The following is a 15,942-nucleotide window of genomic DNA, read 5'->3' as shown; positions in this document are numbered from 1 at the left end:
AAATATCCACGACAACATCATAAACCTTAAAGAGGTGATCGACTACAATAATCGAACCAGGCAATCAGGGTTCATTACCCTCTACGATTTTCATAAAGCCTTTGACTCGATTTCCCATGTAGCGATTAGAGATACGCTAATCCACATTGGCATACCTTCGGTCATGGTCAATCTAATACTCTGCCTTTTGAGCGGCTCCATGGTCCGCGCCATCGTCAACAACGTACTGTCTGAACCGTTCGAAATCAAACGAGGTACAAAACAGGGCGATCCAATTTCCCCAACCATCTTTGCCATCGTCATAGAGTGTCTCCCTAGGACCATCATCGCCGACAAGACCATCACAGGCATGCCAATGAGCATATCTGTTCGACTCGCAATCCAATCGTTTGCCGACGACTCGCTTGGTTTGGCAGCCAATCGAGGCGAGCTCAACCGCACAAACAAGCACTTCGATGACTTTTGTGATGCCACTGCGTCCAAAGTCAACCCCGCCAAGTGCGTCATCATAGTGATCGGTATCCATCCCTTGATGGATACTGCCAACCTCCCATTCCCTGTAGCAACGTGCACCGAAAGATACCTTGGGTTTGGTGCCAAGGGCATCACTACATTGGACAAAGGGAGGCATCGGCCTCTGGGACATGGACGTCAGACAAGTTGCGCAAAAGGCATGGACGATGAATCGTTTCCTTGCCGACCCTTCCAACAACCCCATCTCGTACCGCAGGGTGTGGACCAACCATATACTCGGCGAGTACCTACGCCCAGGCACCCTCACCAACAGCTCCACATACTTCCAAACATGTTGGGAAGCATGGTTACAGCTGTATCGTGCCACGTACGACAAACCATTCACCGAGTTTGGTCCCTATCTTCCAAAGCACATCCCTGCCAAGGAGGGACCCGACCAGCCAAATACACCAATCGAATTAAAGCAAATCTACTCTGCTCTCCAAGCAACCAGACTACCAAAGGTCAACCAAAAGACCGTCGGTCAAAGAGAGATCGAGGCTCTCTTTGGTACCAACATCGAGCAAATATTTGCCGTCGTGGCAAGCGTCAAATGCACGACAGCAAGAGACACCCTCTTTCGTTTCTTTGCCAGAATAATGAAACGTACCCCAGCTGACACCAATACAATATGCTACGCATGCCACACTGTATTCGATGGGGATACACACACATCTCCAATCATACACCATTTGTTTGAATGTATACACGTTCAACCACGAGCTCCACTGTTTAGCAAGTTGATTCTCGACTGGACCGACAACAGAGTGCAGTGGAATGTCCACGCTCTCAACTTCACCAAGCAGAGAACACATCACAGACGCTATGTCAATGCTGTTGCTATACTCTTCCATCGCACATGGTGCCACCACCTGAATGTGCAATTCGACTTTGACGATGACGATCGCAACTACTCTCTCGACCCAAACGAAGCAGCAATCGTCACCAAACGATTCAAAACTATAATCTATCTTGAATACCTGAAACTAATCCAAAACTGCAAGTCGATTCTAGCTAAATGTCAACCTGATCGATGGTCGGTCACTAATCTCGAACTGATCGCAAACTTTAGTAAATTCTCTCTCATTTGGGGCAAACTAGCTTCACCCTATCGCATTCCCTCCTTCCTAACTAAAACTAACCACTATCTAACAACTACTCCAAATTAAACAATAATAATTAAATCATTAATTTAAAAATAAACAATTGACTTCAGCGGTGATGAAGACGTCAAAGATTTTATTAAAAAAAAAAAAAAAAAAAAAAATTTCCCCATAATATCAGTTTGGAATTTTTCTGTAATAGAGAGAAAGAGATAGAAACAGAGAACTATGGAAACTCAGTTCCCATTGCTGGTCAAACAAAGACTTCAATCAATAAAACTTCGCAATCGAAAGAGTAGTGCTCCACCCTACAGGTGGATGCCACGAAATGAGATGCTTAAAAAAAAAAAATTTCCCCATAATATTACCAATAAATACCAACTATTTTCCAATTCTTCGCATTACTAAACCCTTTTAGAAGCAAGACAATTAAAACTTTCTTGATACAAAAGTACCAATGAATTGATATTTTTTTGGTCGAGGACACAAGTAGTTGTCGTTGTTGTTGTTGTTTGATTGATGACAACCTTTTGAACATTGTCGTGGTAGAATTGAAATGGATGATGGTCTTGATCAATTCCTTGTTGTTTCAGCAATGCCAATTCCTTTACTTGTGGATTTCTGTTGCAAATGTTGACAAGCCAACAATGATCGGTAGATAATTTTCTGATACCAGATGGAAGAGTTGATTGAAAGAAAAAAGTAAATTCTTTCAAATTTGATGACAATAATATTTTTCGATTTTGAGGTGTCTGAGTGCTGGAAGTTTAAACAACTGTGGCAGGTATTTTTCAAAATGATGGGCATTGATTGTAGTTGCTTCAATGACTTGACGATACGAGTTAGATTTGGATTGGTAAACAACGACTTTGGTAGATAACCATTGAAATGGAGTTTTCGCAGTGGCAAGTCTTTTAATCTATCCAATAATTCATCATCGGTCACGTTTTGAACAATAGAATTTTTAGATAGATCCAATTCAGTAAGAGATTTAAATGAAGTAATAGCGTCTACAAACGTTGGATATGTTTGCATTCGATTAACGAATTTAACTTTACACCTTTTAACATTTGTAAAATGAGCAATTTGGAGAAATCTAGTATCGTCAATTCTAAATTCGATTGAAAGTGATTCGATTGATTTACCAATCAAACAATGTTGATTTGAAAGTTTGGGTCGAAATAGTGATTTGCCAAATTTGAAAACATTCCATATTTACAACTATCAATTGATCGTTGTCGATGGTTGGTTACACTTTGAATGATATAAAACTTACTACAACGCTTGTAGACCACTCCACCAACGATGATGGTCCGTCCATCGAAGCATTTATCAACTCTATTCCACCAACCATCGAGACAATCAAACTCAAACCGGGTCGTGTCTTTCTCAACTAATGGATCACCAAACTCTTTGTGGATTGAACAAAGTATTAATTGACGACGATAAAGAAATGACAGATCAAATGATCAATCAATTTGCCAAAAATAAATAGTTTTACTAGGAATGGATATCAATATCATGGAGCAACATTTAAAGGACATCAAACAAAAGACAGTTTACATTTATCAAATCAACAACATTGGATCTACCTTTAATAATATCAACAGAAACAATAGGACCAAAAGAAATAGAAAATAATAATAATAATAATTCAACAATTCCATTTTATTTAATTGAAAAGATTGTCAAATACTCTTGGAATAGTTATTGTTGTACTTGTGAGGAAGTAGGTTAGAATATATTTCTTTATACCATTTATTGCTTGCTTTGAATTGCACTTACTTATCATTTGTTTTAATACACGGCATGAAAAGTTGTCGTTTGATGACCCATAGTAACCTAATTGCGATATTTCTGCTGCTTTTTTCATTGATTCTTCTCTTTGTGCTTCTTCTAGTTGTTTCTTTAACTGCTCAACCTTTGACATCTGATGCTTAATAGACATTTAATTATATTAATAAAAGAATTTAATTTTTATTTTATTTTTATTTATAAAAAGGGGGAGGTGATTCCAGTTGTTCATATTATTCTTTTTTTTTTTTGAAAACAAATAATAATAGAGATAATAGAAGTAACAATCATGTCACAACAATCTGTTCAAGATCAAGCAATGGGTATTATAATGGAAACAACTTTTGATGCTGACCCTGCCATTAACAAAGAAATCAAAAAGAAAGCAATTTCAAGCATTAACAGTGATGATAGAGCAAAGCAAATCATTAATCTTCACAAGTTAGATGGAGTTGTTGATTTCTTTAAGAGTTCACAACTCCAACCTCAACAACAAGGTATGACACAACACTCACTCACATAGTAATTTACAAAATGTTCATTTACTAATCATTTATTGTTTCTTTTTTTCTTTTCTTTTCTTTTATATATTTATAGTGTCTTCAAATCTTCAACGAGCCGAGCCATCTGCACAGGTATTCTGGGAGCACCTTCAAACTTTAAAAGTTGATCCCAACTCGATTCTTCGAATTCCCAGTGGTGTTCATTTTTTGGGTAATGAGAAGAAGAGATCATCATTGTTTATTCGAAAATGTTATGTGAAGTTAAAGGAACTTATATTTGCTGACTTTACAAGATATGAATCCACTTTATCTCCTTCTACAACACCATCAACCAACCTCACCCCCTGCTACAAGCTCAATCAACAGTGCATTTGTTGTTATAGGAAACCCTGGTATCGGCAAGTCGGTATTCATCTACTATATGATGTGGGTCATCTCGCAAATGAAGGCCACAATCGTAGTTCGCTCGTATCATTCTGACACCAAGGATGCATACTATGTTTACACTTACGACCAACATGTGAAGCCTGTGGTCTTGAGAACTCTCTCGCACAGTGACGTTCTTCCCCACCTCAAGGACAAAAAGACTTTTTACTTGGTCGATAGTCTCGATGTGTCAAACCATGCTGCCAAAACTATCGTTGTCTCGTCACCAGATCCAAGCAAGTACAAAGAATTCCTCAAGGATGCCGACTCAACAAGAAGATATCTCCCTCCTTGGAAGAAGCGTGAACTTGATACTGTCAGACCATTGTTATACCCATCGGTAACACAGGTATGTTCAGTTCTCATTTCAATATCTTTGTTTTTCTAACACCTCAATTTTGTAGGTTGAGCTTGATCAGCTTTGGAACAAGTGGGGCGGAATCCCCCGTTTCGTTTTGGAGAAAGCACATGATCAAGAGTTCCAAAGAACACTTGACCAAGTCATACCAACATTGGATTTGGACTTGTGCGTCAAGAGTGTAGGTCAAGAGGATCCACAGGCACCAGGTAGCCACAAGGTCATCCAAATCATTCCACGAGATGTACCAGGGTTTGCCAAATACTCTCAGATGGAGTTGCGGTTCTCATCAAAGTACGTGGCTCGAATTGTAGTGCGTGAGACAGAGAAGCTGCACATGGACAGAATCACAAAAGAGCTGACGGTCCCACGCTTTCTTCATTCTCCACTTGGAGGATCTTTCTTTGAAGGTGTTGTGCATCGAAAGCTTCAAGTAGGCGGCACTTTCAAAAGAAGACTACTGAACAACAACAATACTGGCAAAGAGAGCGATGTTGTTATCCCCAAGCCTCTCCCTTCTGTAGATATCAAATCCATCAACGATATTTCAAAAGCATCTTCTGCGACTGGTGCCTATCTCCTCCCAACCTACTCCAACTTCCCAGTGGTCGACAGCTTGATCAAACCAACACAATTGTTTCAAGTTACAGTTTCCTCAACTCATCCTCCATTGATGCAAGAGCTGTCAAACATTGTCGATCAACTCGGCAATCCACCCAATGTTGATCTCTATTTTGTTGTTCCTGAAGACATGTACTCGGATTTTAAACAACAAAACTATCTGACCACCGCCAAAAAAGCTGCAACAAAACTTTCCAAACAAGTTCAAACTGTTACACAATATGTTCTCCTCTTTCCACTTTTATTATTTTCATTCTCTGATTTTTTCGTGACAAATAAGATAAACACACCGTTTATCAGTTAGTTACATTAGATCCGTCAACAATACACAAATATCTTATGCTTATCCGTTTCTAAGTTGCTACACCATTTGATCGGTCAACAGTCCCAAAGATCTGATGCTTATCCGTTTTCCTCGATTAATTAAACATTTCTTTTATTATTACATTTATTATTTTATTTATTTTATTTTTATTCTACTACTCTATTTCTCTACTTTATTGAAAGAAAGAATAATATAATATAATAAGGAATAATTGGAAAGAAACAAATGAGAGAATAAATGTTTTAATAAATATAAGAATTAAATCACTCATAGGAGGACGCGAAGCGGAATCCGATCCAATGCTTCAATAAATTCCCAAGCGAGCCTGCGAGTGATGGACGGATCAAGTGTGTGTGAATAATTAGTAAACTTTGGCAGGAATCTTCTATTTGTACTTGTTATTATAATCAACATACTATCAATGCTTTGATGGCAAATCATTATGGTCCAGACGGTTGAGCTATAAAATGTGGCCAGTCTGTATTTCATTGTGGAATGATAGTAAAGAATCAAGAATGATGAAATGTCCAATGCATAGATACCATTATTTGAATGATTTGGATCCATCAATCAACATCTATTCAGGTACTAGGATTATGTTTACATCAACCACCAATGACAAGAACAAATGGAGATTTCAACTACTCAACATATCAAAAATGTAATAACTATATAGATACTTGGTAAATATATAATTAGTTTGAGAGGTATATAATAATAATAATATATAGATATATGAATATATAGATAGTAATAATGACTTTAGATTAGATTGTAATGATTATTAATTATAGTAATAAAAAGATGAATTAATGTTTATTGATTTCATTGGTCTTTTATAGTTTGTTGTTAAAGACGACTAACCGACAATAGTTTAGTCGTTAGTAGTTTTATCCAGCATACTTTCTATATTTGGCACCAGGATTAAGTATGTTGATAATTAGATGAAATATCATTGACTAATCATTGAACTGTACTTTAATTTACAATCTAAATCTAACAAAAAAGAGTCAATCAATATATATCGTCAAATTATTTGAATAATATTTCATTTAGACTTGATCAAGACCCATGGAATCATCTCAACAATCAATATTGTCCAATTAAAACACCAAAAGTAGTTAACAATCCTACAAATGATAATTTGTCCATTATTGGAGACGAAAACACAACGATATTTAATCAAGTTGAAAAGCTCAAACTTGATAGTGTTTGTCTCAAATCACCCAACAACCAACAACAAGATATTACCACAAGTCTTTAAGAATATCAAATCAATCACTGCTACCTATTCAATTGAAAAAAAAAATAGAATATGAACGAGTGTGTAAACAACAATTCCTACCAAGTTTTAAGAATCTCACATCAATCAATTTACAATCATATCAACCTTATAGTATTGATAGAGAACCATTTTTGGATGTTTTATCAAAAACAAATGTAGCAATAACCAAACTATTACTTCCAATTAATTGGTGCAGAAACCCAATTGTTATTGACACTAAATTACCCAGCAGTATTGTCAACAGCAACATTATTCCAACAAAACATTTGCCAAATTTGAAAAAAATTCCATTATAACAACTATAGATTGGTTCATTACACTTTTCAAGACACAAAGATCACAACACTTGTTGACCACACTGGTTTTGAAATTCATCAGACCATTCAAGAATTTATAGAAAACATTCCATCAACCATTTCAACAATCAAACTTAAACCTGGTTCCAACCTTTTAGAAATCTTCTTGGATCACGTTACTCTTGGTTTATTGAATATCAAAACAATATTAATAGACATTCACTTTGAAATGACTGACCTCATGATAAATAGTTTTACTAGGAATGGATATCAATATCATGGAGCAACATTTAAAGGAGCAACTGAAAAAAGACAATTCACATTTATTCAACAAAAAAATATGAAACTACTATGCAAACAACAGGATGGAATCAATTGGAGATATACAATCCAACAATTCCATTTAATTTAATTGAAAAGATTGTCAGATACACTTGGAACAGCTATTATTGTACTTGTGAAATACCAATCAACAAAATTACCACCAACCAAATGTATATCATTAATCAACAATGACAACAACTTTCCCACAAAATCTAAATGTCCAATTCACAGAAACAAAGATTTACTTTCAATTCCGGCTTTCATCACAAATTATGATAGTCCTTATCTTGTTTCAAGTATCAATCAATATAGATTTGGATTGACACTCACTTGCAAACGACTGTTTGAATTTATTTCAAAAAATATTGTAAAGAGAGTATCTTTTCCTAGCTCTCATGTCGAATATTTTCAAACTCGGTTATCAAACCAATAAAGGTCTATCTATCTATATCTAATGTTGAACACGTATCAATTGAAGATTCTGGTTCGTGGACTTTAGATATTTAGATGACTGGTGGTAGATTATCACATCGAATATAGAATAAATTACGAAATGTAGGTGGGTAATGATACGGTGAGTTGAATTGGGTTTCTGTTGTAAATTTAACTATATTTATATTAGAAGATTAGACAATGGAGATGTTATGATAAACTCTGGTGACTCATTTTTTGGTGGTATCTATCGACAACAGAGAATGGAAACAACAAGCATAGGTAATAGAAGTCCATTAGATTACCCATCACTTTATTTGAATTTTAAAGTAAAAGACAATCATATCTATGTTTATCCAAGTAATACTCCAATCAAAGTAAATAATTAATAAATCAAGACAAGTTATTGAGATATTTATTTTGGCGCCAACTCCTGAAAAGTTTTTTAATTTTTTTTTTAATATGCAAAGATTCATGTTGATCTTCATCTTTTTCATTCATTATTGCATACACTTAACAATTCATAATACATAAAGAGATAATTAATTCAAAAGATAATACAAGAAAGAAAAGAGATAATATAGATCTAATTTATTGTATGATAGAATAGTAGTAGAGCATAATTCACCATGATACTAATATATTCATTTTTCATTTTTAAAGTATCACAAATGATATCGTCTAGTTCTTCACTTGATAGTAAATCATCAATCTTGCAGATAGAGGTGTTTAGAAAAGTACTATTCAAAGATGAAAAGCTTACAACTCTAATCTTTAAACACTCAAGAGATATTACTCGATCTGTTGTCAGAAATACGGGTAGGTGGTGGTTTTATTACCGTCGCTCAAAGATATTTAAATTCGGCCAACCGGTTGAACAGATAGATTATCCACATCTGACAATGCTATTGAATGATCGAATCAGAACCAATGTGCAAACGATTCATTTAGATTGTCAATCTGCCGAGCAGTTTTGCAAGAGTGAAATTACTCAAAACTATGACCTATTCAAGAGAGTGTATGATCACCAACCAGACGTGTTCACATCATGCAACATATTGGACAAGGTTGCAGCCAAGGGATGTGTAGAGGTATTCAAGATGTTGGAGAGACAAACCACACCCATTCAGCTGACCTGCACAACCGCAGCATTGTCAGCAGCCCTGTCAAATGCTAATTGGCCAATGGTCGACTACCTCATCAACAATAGAACTGAGGGTTGTCCATACAATGTCATACATAACATTTTGGATGGCGAATCAACACCATCAGACAAATCGAAAGCTATCCAAATCATCGATGACCACATTCAAGATAATAGTCGTCCATATCTCCAAAAGAGAGCAGATTTGTGGAAGTATGTCAACTCTATTGAATTGGCTAGATCATTGGCCCCACCAAATACGATTGACGTTGGGGAGAATGTGGTAGAGAGTTATCTAAACGATCTCTTGTCTCTCGAGTATGAAGAATTCTTTCAGTTTGAAAACGTCGGCCACCACTTTATCACAGTTCAATTGGATATTGTCTACTATTTAACTGTCAATGTATTACACCACAGTCTCCTATCTTACCAACAACTAGACGATATCAGATCACAATTCAAAGATATTCAATTCATTGAAAGACAAACACCAATATTCAAATATCAATCGCAAGAAACAACATACCCCTATCTGACAATGAATGATCAAGAATTGGACAATTGGAATACCTTTATTGCATTCAAGATTATATTAATCGAGGTTATATCTGCAATGAAGACATTACACTTGCGCCAAGCATTTAAAAATGCCATATTTAATTCAATACTCACTGGCTCAACGATAGTCATTCCAATTCTATTTTCAAATTATTATAAAAAGGGGATCAGTTCCTGTATCTATTCGGAATCTTCGACTCTTTTTGATTTTAGTTGTGGATTTTGTACATTGGAACAAGTCAAGGTGGCATATGCAATAGTTCAAGAGTATAGAAGTGACAAATTATTACAATGGTCATTGCACAAAGCCAATAGACCTCTCCTCATCACTGCAACAGCGGCAAGGAAAGCTGCAAAATCAAACAATCTAGAGGTGTTAAAGTATTTAGACGAGATTAGTGAATCTAAACTTGCTCCATTCCACTTGAAAGTCTCGAGATTCAATTTCCAAGCAAGGACGGCTCAATATCTCATCTCAACAAGACCAAACAGTCTCCTTCCTCACTACTCTTATCAAAGAGCTCTCGAAACATTGGATTTGGATTTCATCAATTGGTATGACAACTTTGTGAAACAAAACCAGTCAATCATTGATCAATTCAAAATGAAGGACAAGAAGAATGGACAAAGAAATGATTATCCAATCATACTATCAAGATCAATCATTGAAAGAATATTTGTCAAGTCCAACCACATTAATTTATTGGAATATATCATCAACAAATACAACATTACCAACAACCTCGATAGTATCAAAGGAATATTCAAATCTGAAGATATTATTTATCATTTAATGTCAGAATGTTGTGAGCAAGGAAATTTAGAAATATTCAAATGGTTGGAACTTAATTTAAATCTATCATCTCAATCAAAGATTCAACAACCACAAAGAATAGCAACAACTATATTTGATGATGCATATCTCAATGGGATGAATGATGATTTGGTTGAATATCTTATTGACAATAGATTCGAAGGTTTTGGTCCAGAATCTTGGAAGTATGTTGGTGAGAGTGGAGATGTAAAACAATTACAATTAATGATTCGTGGAACAAATCAACAACAACACAATCAACTTTTCAATACAATAGCTAAATTTGCAATTCGAAGAGGGAATATGAAAATATTAAATCAAAATATGATTCCAGATGAAATCATTTCATTCAATTTAACAAATTGTAATATTAGACATACAATCAGAGACGGAATTGAACCAATCATTCAAATGTACCTAAAACAAGCAACAATCAATGAAATCGAATCAATTTTACAACATTCAATAAGATCAGAACACCCAAGATGCACCAAATTAATCTATCAAGAATTAATTAAACAACAAAAACAACAATCTATTCCACCATACCAACTCACTATCAAAGATCAACTACACTTAATATCCATCGAAAATATAGTCCTTTTGGATTATTTTATTCAACAACAAAGTTTGGATCCGAAATTGATCGATAGAAAACAGATGAAGCACATGTTTTCAAATTACCACTATTTAGGAGATCAGATGAAACGATACCTACTCGATAAAGGATTCAACAGCAAGTGGGAACCATCAACCAAAGTTCAACTCGAATCAAAGTCATTACGATTCAACACAACAACAGCCAACCGAGAAAAGTCATTTCCCAAAGAAAGAAGCATCCGACTCGTATTTGGTAATGTTTACCTTTTGCGGAAGATTCTTCGAGAGACAAGGTTTACACAGTCTGGATACAGAGTTTCTATTCCAATGGATATCCGATTGGATATTAAATGGCTACTTTCAAAACGAGCATACAATTGGATCAAATATCTTATTCGTCGAAAAGAACCACTTCATGTTTATGGTAACAACGCAACGTATAAACTCGTCCTAACCAAAGATGTCGAGCTCTTTCAAGTTGTCTATGAACAATATCGTTCCTCCTTTTTTGAAAAATGTGATTCCTTATTCTCTCTTTATTCACTCGAATCCACAGTATATAGTCTCGAGCAACTATCCAAACAAGTCGATCCATATCCATATTTCCCGAATTATCCTCCTTTTGAAAACCGAGCATACTTTTATTACCATTATCCAACACTATCGGTTTTATTTGACAAAGAGCTTATGGAAAAGGAACTATCCAGTTTTATCAAAGAGTCTGATAGTATCCCAGAAAAACCAACACGGTACTATCCAAAAGAAATGGTTTCAACATCTTTAGATAAACAAAAAAAAGATGAAGATGAAGAAGAAGAAGACGATGATGGCGATGATGAAGAAGAAGACTGGTTAAACTATCAAAAAAGTGACATTATTGATTGGCACCATCACAATGTGAATTCATTCAAACAAGATAAATCACCAGTTCTACATATCAAAATGAAAATAGAGGTGGTTGATTTTATTCATCGAAACAGAACGGAATCCTTTTCAGCTAAAGACTTGGAAAAAATTGATAATATTAACATACTCAGATATCTTCAACATTATCGTCCAGATCTTGTAATAGGATCATCTCTTTTTGATCGTTCAATCATAAATCAAAAATACGAGGTCAGAAACCACTTGTTATTTTCTTTTGATGACATCACCTGCACTTCCAGAGCATACAACACACTTGCCATCTCTCAATATCACCTGTTGTCCTCTGATCTCCAGGTTCCATTCGATTCATCACTCTACAAACCAAAATGTCGACCCTCCCTCACAGCAATCAAATTCCTCATTCATATTGGATTGGATCTAGAAAAGGCCTTTGATTTAACATGTGGCAGTGATGATGAAACAACCAATTTCATTTTAAAGCAAATGAAAAGAGAACACCTATCAAAGATCCCATCAGGTTCAGATCCTTTCTTCAAGTACGATACCAAACTCATCAGCCGTTTGATGCCATCCGAATCATTTTCACAAGATATTAACATGCAAATCATCGATACTCGACTAGTCTGTGAAGTCGACGAAGAAAAACGAGATGATTTTATCCAAAAAATTTACAACAACAAGGTGAAACTTAACAAGCCAATTCTTGACTACCTATACAATAATGGTGTACCATTCAAGGAATACATAATCGATTCTCTTTTGGATATTGGAGACGAGCGACTCAATGACATTGACCCAAAGGAGTTTTTAGAAACTCATGTCCATAATTGCGCTTCCTATGAAAATACTCAACACCTTGCCACCCGTTTGCTCTCAATACAAAGGAACATTCTTTATCTCCTTGACAATGGTGCACCATTGTCAGTGTTTTCTGAATTGGACCTCAAGAAAACAAGTGACTTTAAAGTATTGCAACACAACCGACGAGATTGCTTCAAAATGGTCATCGACAAATTAAAAGAGGAAACCAAAGATATGGATATCGAAACTGGAAGAAAAACAATAGAATCGGTTGTTGATAAAATGGGTTTCGATCGTTTGGGCGAGGGTACAGAATGTTCAACCTTAATGCTTGAATATTGTTTGGAGTTGATCACCAAAGATCTTCCAAGTGGAATATTATCACAAGAAAAGATGGAACAGAGATATGCAAAATTGGTTAAACATTACCATTTCGATCTTGCACTCGTAGTATCCAAGTATTTCAATATTGGATTTGATACAATCAAGAAATACAAATTTTTCTCTAAAATACCCTTCCAAGCTGCCATCTTTTTTGGCAACTCATTCAACTTGGCCTTTGAAGATTTCCCAATCGAATTATTGTCAAATCTTTCTCAAAAACAACAAGACTTTTTAAAAGATAAATTTCATTGTAAAAATAATTAAATAAATAATAACAATACAACTAATATTAATAATATTATTTTATTTTGGAAAAAGTTTGGAAGTGGATGATCCAAAAAAAGCATGGGATTGATTTTAACACCACTTCTATTTTTGTTTGAACCATGGTTGGTGTTTTGTAGTTTTAATTAGATGAATACATGAAACCATGACAATTAGCTTAAACCAGAATATTGTCAAAACCCATCAGGTAATCCAGTTGTGTCGATGCACATGGGTTTTAAAATGAACTCAGTCAAGAAACTGGTTCAAGCAAACTGATACTCATTCGTCTCTGTCAAAGTTTCATTTGAGAAACGTATATCTGTTTGTTGCACTACTCTCTACATTATGTTTCACCTATCTACTACTTTTTTTGTCTAGTTGTAATCTATCTACTCCTTTTATGATCATCGTTAAAGTAAACGAACGAGTGAAGATCAGTGGATTGGATAAAAAAAAAATGGGTTCGAGATCTAACAATCAATCATTCCGAATGTACTATATCACCAGAGTATATACCAGATTCAGTTGTTTCCCTTACTGCCTACGCTACCAACCCCGAACAATCCATCTATCCAAGTAAACTCGTTAAATTTACAAAATCACCCAACGGTACTCTTCTGATTATCCACCGGTGAGCCCTACGAGAATTGCTCTTCGATCGATTTCTTCCTCCTCCACCAGTCATCTACCTACATCACTCGATACCTTATTCACTTGCTGAATGGAAAAACATTATGATCAATGGTACAGCAGGGTTTTCACTTCCATCTACCATAATAATCAACAATGACAATAGTCCTCCAAACGATAATCCTCCTCATTTATATTACCATATCGTCTCAAAAAGATACGAGTTTGATATTTATATTAGAAGATTAAACAATGGTGATGTAATGATAAACTCTGGTGACTCATTTTTTGGTGGGATCTATTGACAACAGAGAATTGGAAACAATTTAGAAATGCATTGAATTTCCGTACACTTTATTTAAATTTTAAAGAAAACGGAAATCATATCAATGTCGATTGGTAACTGTGAAAAGGTACCACCAGCCAACTTCTTCCCAAGTAGCCTAAAGAGTCTAAAGTTGATCTTTTCAAGTGAAAAGTCGTTTATAGCTGGTTTACTTCCATTGGGTCTGGAAACATTGGAATTAAACAACTATAATGGCCCAGTAACACTAGAGTACATCCCAGACACTGTCACTACTCTAACAATCAACAACATTGGTCACCCAATGAATACCGTTTTGCCTAGTGGTCTACCAAACTTAACGTTTAGACCAGAGTCAGAATCTCCTACCATGTATCCCTCAACCATACGGTCCATTAACTATCAAAAAAGATATCAACATACACCAACTCTATTCATCTTGCCAACCTATATAGAGTCGTTCTCTTGCGATGCGGTTGAAGCCAAGACAACATACCAAAACACAGTATTCTCACTTCCACAGATTATGATCATCAACAATGATGACAGTCCACTTGCAGATAATCCATTTCACTTTGTTTTGCCATCACGTGTTGCTCATTTGACCGCCGGGGTTCAGGTGGACAACTATAGTAAATTCAGTTTTAGATTGGATACAATCATCAATTACTCAAATGTACAAGATCTATCAATTATCATAAATAGTAAAAGAGAGATGAAATTTACAATCAGAAGATTGGAACCAAACAATGAATACTTTATGTTACACTCCAAGGACAGTTTTGATGGAGCAATCGTTTGACAAAAAAGATTGAGCAACAATAGTATGGTTAATATAAGTATTCTTGACTATTATCCATTGTATATGAATATAGAGTGGACTGGCAGAGATCCCAAAAATTATTCAATGACTTTGGACAACTATCCAACTCGCATCATCAAGGAACCAAAGAAAAAGATTGTGTACAAAACTTTACACAGTGAATATTAATAACATTTTATAACCTCTATTATGTTATTATAGATTATAGAGGTTATAGAATATAGAACTCAATTTATATCCAAGTAATACTCCAATTAAATATTAACCACCACCTCCCAATCAATAAATGCAATACATTTTATATTATATAAATCAATAGTTTTTTTTCTTCTCTAATTATTAAAATTATTAATAGTATTGAATTTATCAATTTCTAGATTCGAGGAATGGATGGACTGTAATTCTAAAGAGATATTTAGGAAAGAACATATCTAACTTTCGACCTGAAATTTGAATATCGAACAATGTACAAATAAATATCTGCCAAATTTCTCGTGTTCGACCTCGTCTTAAAGAGACAAACTCAGTTTTGAACCGGTTTAATCATTTATTGTTATACAAGAAGAACAATAACATGCACACTATTCTTAAATCCTTCTTCTTTGTATTATTACTATCTATTATTTTAGTTAGTTTTACTCATGCCTCTGCTGCTCTAGAGACACCTCTCGAAACCAACTGTAGATCTTACAGAACCCCAAAATCTTGCGAAGAACACTTCGAAGACAACGAATGTCTTTGATGATCAT

The 15,942-nt window shown here is 35.1% G+C and overlaps 9 protein-coding genes across 9 annotated transcripts; 6 read left to right on the top strand and 3 right to left on the bottom strand.

The window, feature by feature from the left end:
* Positions 1-172: 172 nt before the first annotated feature.
* Positions 173-526, bottom strand: DFA_09228 (uncharacterized protein; the record flags this gene model as incomplete). Its single annotated transcript, XM_004354532.1, has 1 exon — positions 173-526. The coding sequence occupies one exon, from the start codon at positions 524-526 to the stop codon at positions 173-175; it is 354 nt and encodes a 117-aa protein (XP_004354584.1).
* Positions 527-644: 118 nt separating this feature from the next.
* Positions 645-1,915, top strand: DFA_09227 (Pol protein; the record flags this gene model as incomplete). The annotated part of the gene is made up of 2 exons (XM_004354531.1): positions 645-1,207; positions 1,819-1,915. The coding sequence occupies 2 exons, from the start codon at positions 645-647 to the stop codon at positions 1,913-1,915; spliced, it is 660 nt and encodes a 219-aa protein (XP_004354583.1).
* Positions 1,916-2,020: 105 nt separating this feature from the next.
* On the bottom strand, positions 2,021-2,651 carry DFA_09226 (uncharacterized protein; the record flags this gene model as incomplete). The annotated part of the gene is made up of 2 exons (XM_004354530.1): positions 2,021-2,325; positions 2,498-2,651. The coding sequence occupies 2 exons, from the start codon at positions 2,649-2,651 to the stop codon at positions 2,021-2,023; spliced, it is 459 nt and encodes a 152-aa protein (XP_004354582.1).
* Positions 2,652-3,288: 637 nt separating this feature from the next.
* On the bottom strand, positions 3,289-3,564 carry DFA_09225 (uncharacterized protein; the record flags this gene model as incomplete). The annotated part of the gene is made up of 1 exon (XM_004354529.1): positions 3,289-3,564. One exon carries the CDS (start codon positions 3,562-3,564, stop codon positions 3,289-3,291), a length of 276 nt encoding a protein of 91 aa, XP_004354581.1.
* A 135-nt stretch (positions 3,565-3,699) lies between these two features.
* DFA_09224 (uncharacterized protein) lies at positions 3,700-5,954 on the top strand (the record flags this gene model as incomplete). Its single annotated transcript, XM_004354528.1, has 5 exons — positions 3,700-3,907; positions 4,008-4,045; positions 4,362-4,688; positions 4,744-5,617; positions 5,917-5,954. The coding sequence occupies 5 exons, from the start codon at positions 3,700-3,702 to the stop codon at positions 5,952-5,954; spliced, it is 1,485 nt and encodes a 494-aa protein (XP_004354580.1).
* A 156-nt stretch (positions 5,955-6,110) lies between these two features.
* Positions 6,111-6,907, top strand: DFA_09223 (uncharacterized protein; the record flags this gene model as incomplete). The annotated part of the gene is made up of 2 exons (XM_004354527.1): positions 6,111-6,304; positions 6,700-6,907. 2 exons carry the CDS (start codon positions 6,111-6,113, stop codon positions 6,905-6,907), a joined length of 402 nt encoding a protein of 133 aa, XP_004354579.1.
* A 51-nt stretch (positions 6,908-6,958) lies between these two features.
* Positions 6,959-7,636, top strand: DFA_09222 (uncharacterized protein; the record flags this gene model as incomplete). The annotated part of the gene is made up of 2 exons (XM_004354526.1): positions 6,959-6,966; positions 7,234-7,636. The coding sequence occupies 2 exons, from the start codon at positions 6,959-6,961 to the stop codon at positions 7,634-7,636; spliced, it is 411 nt and encodes a 136-aa protein (XP_004354578.1).
* Positions 7,637-7,736: 100 nt separating this feature from the next.
* DFA_09221 (uncharacterized protein) lies at positions 7,737-13,433 on the top strand (the record flags this gene model as incomplete). Its single annotated transcript, XM_004354525.1, has 5 exons — positions 7,737-7,837; positions 8,171-8,357; positions 8,519-8,576; positions 8,644-8,679; positions 8,932-13,433. The coding sequence occupies 5 exons, from the start codon at positions 7,737-7,739 to the stop codon at positions 13,431-13,433; spliced, it is 4,884 nt and encodes a 1,627-aa protein (XP_004354577.1).
* Positions 13,434-14,170: 737 nt separating this feature from the next.
* Positions 14,171-15,935, top strand: DFA_09220 (uncharacterized protein; the record flags this gene model as incomplete). The annotated part of the gene is made up of 4 exons (XM_004354524.1): positions 14,171-14,326; positions 14,438-15,074; positions 15,549-15,590; positions 15,823-15,935. 4 exons carry the CDS (start codon positions 14,171-14,173, stop codon positions 15,933-15,935), a joined length of 948 nt encoding a protein of 315 aa, XP_004354576.1.
* Positions 15,936-15,942: the final 7 nt, after the last annotated feature.

The sequence above is a fragment of the Cavenderia fasciculata genome, assembly GCF_000203815.1.
Source record: "Cavenderia fasciculata unplaced genomic scaffold Scf_EU5ZYIE01DZOHE-5, whole genome shotgun sequence".
Lineage (NCBI taxonomy): Eukaryota > Evosea > Eumycetozoa > Acytosteliales > Cavenderiaceae > Cavenderia > Cavenderia fasciculata.
This window is presented reverse-complemented; position numbering and strand designations above follow the sequence as displayed.